Genomic DNA, 5,621 nt, shown 5'->3' on the forward strand with positions numbered 1-5,621 from the left:
GGATGGATGGGTGGATGCAGCTGTGGTTCTAGCAGAATTTTGTGTTTCATCAGCTGGAACCCAAACGACCCCATAATCCCTTTGGGTCGGATTACAGTAATAATGCAGGTCAGAACTGGAGCACAAGAGATGCAGAACCTCAAATTGAGTCACTAATGTTAACTGACCTCTGAGGAGACGCAGCACAGCTTTTAAATCCCTTGGATGGTGCCGGTCTGTTGGGTCTCCATGCTGCTGCTTCTCTGTATCAGAAACCAGGTAATTGGGCCAGGATTCTGATCCGTTTTATTGGATTATTTAAACCTGGGAAGTTATAAAACGATCTCAGCAGTGCTGAGAAGAACGACAGAAAGAATTAAACCGATCAGAAAGAGGAAATGGGAAGTTTTATTTTCAGTCTGTTTATTTCTTTACTTCGCTGAAAATCTGACAGGATTTAAAGAGCATCTGTACAGTTCTTCATCATCTTCATCATCTTCATCATCAGAACAAGAAAATAAAACCTGATCAAATAAAATATATAAATACGAGTCGCAATATCGCAGCAAAACAAAGAGTGACCAGGTTCAGCGTGGCATCAAACAGAAAGAGGCCAGGAGGAGGAGCAGCGAGGCAGCGCCGCCTACGGTCCGCTTCAGTACCGGATCAGAACTTCCTGTACATTCGTCAATTATGGGCCGATCTGGACCTCCGCACCGACATCCAGAACCACGACAATGAAAATCTGAAGATTCATCAGCAGGACAAAGGTTCCTGCTAAACTCTGGAGCTGGAGCGGCCTGCGGGGATCCGGACTCCTCCAGAACCAGATCCAGAGGCGGCCCAGTGGTTCTACTAGAACCAGAACCAGGCTGGTGTGACAAAGTGCACTTTAGAAGAGGCGGAGCGCCACATGCTAGCTAGCTCACTGACGTGCAAACAGTGACCATCGACATGTATTTACAGAACACCTGCAAGGTTCTGGTCCGGGTCTTCAGGAGGAGACAGAACCAGACCTCTGGGCAGCTCCAGAACCCGGCCGCTCTTTGCTCCTCAAGTTAAGGCAACCAGATACTCTGCTCTCTGATTGGACGGTTGGATCTGCGACACTGTTGTTATTGTCCAATCGGAGCGTCAGGAGGTTTTCTGAACCAATAAAATGTTTCCAAATTTCTGTTAAAAGTCATTTTGTTGATGTGAGGCTGATTAAATCTCTAATCCTAATCCTGGGAACCAAAGTCTAAAGATTTTCATTCTGACTCGGCTGGTCGCTCACACTGAGCAGCATCGGTCTCAGAACCTCAGGTCGGGTCCAGATGTGGAGCGTGTCCGGGTCTCTGCAGGTGGAACCAGAGAAGACGTCGCACTAGAGCAACAATCAATGCTTTGGAGAACCTCAATTTGACCCAAAGTTCTGGATGAGTTAAACGGGTCGGGTCGGTTCCTAAGGGCACGTTGAAAACAATCAGAAGGTGCTGCTGAACTTCTGGATCCGGCCATGTGAACTGATGGAGAAGCTGCAGGAGAACTGAGTCGGCTCCAGCTCAGATGCGAAGCAGGACAGCAGGTTAGGGCGGAGCGGGAAGTTCTGCTCGGTCCAGAAGGTTCTGAAGGTTCTACAGGTCCCACATTAACTGTGAGAAGAAACGTCGGAGGAGCTGCTGCTGTTGCTGTTGGTGGTCTGGGCCCGCTTGATGTAGAGGTTCAGAAGCTTCATCTGCAGACAGAGACAGAACCGTCAGCAGAACCGGCCCGGTTCGCAGTCTGGATCCTTCTACAGATCTGACTGTGGTTTAGCAGGTTAGCATTAGCTTCCTAGCTTTCACTGGTGTTTTGGTGGATCCAACTGCAGCCATTTTGACATCAAATGTATTCATCAGGGATAAATATTAGCAAATCTGGTGCAAAAATGCATTTTACTTGATGACCATCTTGAAAAGCTAACAGTGTTTTTATAAACCAGACTCTGGGAACGGATTGGGTGAAACATTCAGGTTGCTGCTGCACTGCAGGAACAGGACCGAGGATCCATCTCACACTGACAGAGGATCTTTGGTCCAACTCTCTGAAGGGCCACCACAGTGTTTCACTCAGGCTGAGGCCTGGACTTTGACTAGGCCGTTCTGTTGTAGATCTGCTGGAGATGGATTCACACTGGACTCTAGAATATTGCAGTGGGCCCACATCATCACCCCTCCACCACTGTGCTTCCTTGGACCAGAAAGACCAGCAGAACCTGATGTTGGACCTGAGACGGGTCCAGTGTGTGTGTGTGTGTGTGTGTGTGGTCGGGGGGAACAGTCAGGTGGGCCTGACCTTCACAACTCAAGGACACCTGGACAAATTGGAGCCACAACTTTATTATCGGCCAGCCGGTTGGAACCGGCTGAAGAGCAACAACATGGGAAGAAGATAAGGCTCAGCGTCTGCTAGCAGCACGGGGAGAGCCGTTGCTGTGTGTGTGTGTGTGTGTGTGTGAGCTACCTTGCTGCCTGTCAGCTGTGCCAGGTGGGGCTTCAGCTCCTCTCCAATCACGGCGTAGATGGCCACCAGGCAGAACACGCTGGCCTTGCGAACGCTGCTCTCTGTGTTGTCATAGCCCTGCAGCAGAGACACGCAGCATCAGGCACGCCCACATGCACACACACACAAACACACACACACACACACACACACACACACACAGCGGGTCAGCAGGAACGTGGGAGGAGTCGCACCCGGAGCAGAGTGCACACAAACATTTCCAGGGACAAATAAGGCAAATAATTCCCACTGTCCAAATATGACCATTGTCCAAATAAGCCGCTGTGCGGGCGTCATGGAAGAACCCGCCGAGGGCTGGAAACGGGTCGGAACCGGAACCAGAACCCACCTGCAGCAGGCCGGGGATGATGTCGGGCAGCAGCTGCAGCAGCGAGTCCTTGGCGATGCGTTCAATGACCTTGGTCTGCATCTTGATGGCGGCCAGGTTGATGGGGTAGTCGGCGGTCTGGACGATGGGGCACAGCACCTTGATGCACTGCTCCGGGTGGATGGAGCCGGCCAGCGTGGACGCCGCCTCCTCGGCCGCACGCACCACCTGGGGCGACAACGTGCTGGCTAGAGACGGGCCTCGCAGCCGACCTCTGACCTCTCACACCGAAACACTCTTAGCCATGTCAGTCATTCTGCTGCCTCAACTTTGAACCGATTTAAGGCCAAAAACAGGGAGACAAATAAGAAGAAGAGCAGAACTCCAAACTAAAACCCAAAACTATCGACAGGCTCCAGGAGAACCAGAACCTCTTCAGGTTCAGGACCAAATCACTGTGATAAACAGCCTCTGCTTTTAATCAACAATAAAATCTGGAAAAGGAACGAAAGACGGCAATAAAAGATGCAAATTCAGAGAAATGGAGAGAAAAAGAGAAAGATAAAAAACCAGGAGATAAAAAAACCAAAAATATAAAAAAATGCAGAAAAAGCAACAGAAATTTTTCATGTCAAACAGTTTAGACATAGAAACAGAGCTGAACTCAGGAACCCATGTGAGGTTCTGGAGGTTCTGGAGGCTGCAGACCCGTCAATGGAAACCAGAACAGAACCGTTCTGGACCCGAGTAACATTCCAGGATCGACACGTGGTGTTTATCGATCCTCGGTCTGCCGGAGGAAAACTACTGGAGGCCAGAGCACATCCCATCCTGCAGAGGTCAAAGGCCGCAGCTGTTCCCCCTCAGACCTGTGGAAGGACCAGAGCTGCTGCTGGAGAACATGTGATCAGGGGTCAGAGGTCATCCAGTAGGATAATGATCCAAAACACTCAGCAGCTTTAAAGAGAGGAGCTGAGAAAGTAATTTATTGCCTCACTGTGAAGCTGCAGGTTATTATTATTATTATAATTATTATCATCACTATTATTACTATAATAATAATAATAATGATGATAATACCAGGCTGCACAGTGGGGCAGTGGGTAGCACTGCTGCCTTGCAGCCAGGAGGTCATGGGTTCGATTCCCGGCCCGGGTTTTCTGCAGGGTCTGAGTGTTCCTGGTTGTTTGTCTTGTTTCTCCTGCTGACCTCATTTAATTCATTTAATTTAATTCAGATCCAGGTATTAAAACCCAGAGCAGCAGAACCAGAACCAGATCACCTCTTTATGGGAGTCCTTGTGGGCCTCCAGGGTCTTCATGATGGTCAGCTCAGCGTAGTTCCTGAATCGGGCCGGCTGGTTCCTCAGGATCTCCTTCAGAACCCGCAGGGCCAGGGCCCGGATGGTGTGCTGCCGGGAGACGAGAACCAGGTCAGTACCGCCCCAGAGTCCTGGTCCGGTCCCTCTGGAGAGAGACCGTCAGCAGGCCCCAGAACCAGAACCTACTTCCTTGTCGCAGAGCGTCTCCAGCAGCAGCAGCAGGACGGTTTTGAAGTGTTCGTCCCACACGGGGGCGCTGTCCTCCCGCGTGACCTTCAGCAGCTCCAGCAGCGCCGCGCGCCGCTCCTCGCTGCGCTCGTTGTGATTGGACAGCTCTTTCAGCAGGTCGGCCACCAGGTCCGAATGGTCCGGTCCGACTGAGAGGGGAACCAGAGAGGGGTTAGCATGTTCGCTAGGACGATTCTAGAACCGGGAAACGTCCCAGAGTCAGAGCAGAACAATCCGATCCAACAGAACCAACCCGACCTGACAGAACCGACCCAGAAGAACTGACCCAGCAGAACCAACCCGACCTGACAGAACCGACCCAGTAGAACCAACCCGACCTGACAAAACCGACCCAGTAGAACCGACCCAGCAGAACCAACCCAGCAGAACCGACCCGACCTGACAGAACCGACCCAACAGAACCGACCCAACCTGACAGGACCGACCCAGAAGAACCGACCCGACAGGACCGACCCAGAAGAACCAACCCAGAAGAACCGACCCGACAGGACCGATCCAACCTGACAGGACCGATCCAACAGAACCGACCCGACCTGACAGGACCGATCCAACAGAACCGACCCGACCTGACAAAACCGACCCGACAGGACCGACCCGACCCAGAGGCTAGAACCCTCTGGGTTATACCCAGGAACAAACAACAAGCAGGCAGGAAGTGGGCGGAGCCACAGGATCCTGAGGAGATAAACGGGAAACAAACAGCAAGAGGAAGAGGAGGAAGAGGAGGAAGAGCGTTTACCAGGACAAAAGCCTTTAGGGAGACTCGTCTTGTTTTCACCCGAATCCTTCCGCCGGCCTGCAGGGGTGAGGGTGGGGGTCAGGGGTCAGGGAGGATGAAGATGGAGGATGAAGATGGGGAGGTGGGTGCAGAGAGAACAATGTCATGGCAGCAACAGAAATAAACGTGCTGAACAGCTGGATGGAGACATGTTTGGTTTCAGCATCTTTGCTTCCTGTTGCCATGGCGACAGACTGAGGTCTGAGGTGACCTCTCACCTGGATCACAGGTTACCACCTGGCTGCTGCGCTAGCATTAGCAGCTGATCCAGTTCTGAGTGGCGCCCTGCATCTGAGGCGTTAGCTTCTCGTTCTACTTTCTTTTTATGGTCCAGGATTAGTAACAATAAACTTATATTTATTTTACATCTATAAACAATACAGTAATAATACTATAGGCTGTTTAGCTCTTAATTTTAATAAAATATTGTCACACAAATATCA

The 5,621-nt window shown here is 51.1% G+C and overlaps 1 protein-coding gene across 1 annotated transcript in view; it reads right to left on the reverse strand.

The window, feature by feature from the left end:
* Positions 1-364: 364 nt before the first annotated feature.
* The window catches only part of LOC103130235 (CLIP-associating protein 1), a gene marked incomplete at its 5' end in the record, with an annotated part of 12,550 nt that continues 7,293 nt past the window's right edge, over positions 365-5,621 (reverse strand). Inside the window, 6 exons of the mRNA XM_016665763.1 lie at positions 365-1,696; positions 2,464-2,580; positions 2,852-3,058; positions 4,113-4,241; positions 4,338-4,528; positions 5,140-5,196. Of these exons, the coding sequence (XP_016521249.1) occupies positions 1,610-1,696; positions 2,464-2,580; positions 2,852-3,058; positions 4,113-4,241; positions 4,338-4,528; positions 5,140-5,196 (788 nt within the window). The remainder of the gene's footprint in view (positions 1,697-2,463; positions 2,581-2,851; positions 3,059-4,112; positions 4,242-4,337; positions 4,529-5,139; positions 5,197-5,621) is intronic.

This window comes from Poecilia formosa, unplaced genomic scaffold (assembly GCF_000485575.1).
Source record: "Poecilia formosa unplaced genomic scaffold, Poecilia_formosa-5.1.2 Scaffold617, whole genome shotgun sequence".
In the NCBI taxonomy this organism is placed as follows: domain Eukaryota; kingdom Metazoa; phylum Chordata; class Actinopteri; order Cyprinodontiformes; family Poeciliidae; genus Poecilia; species Poecilia formosa.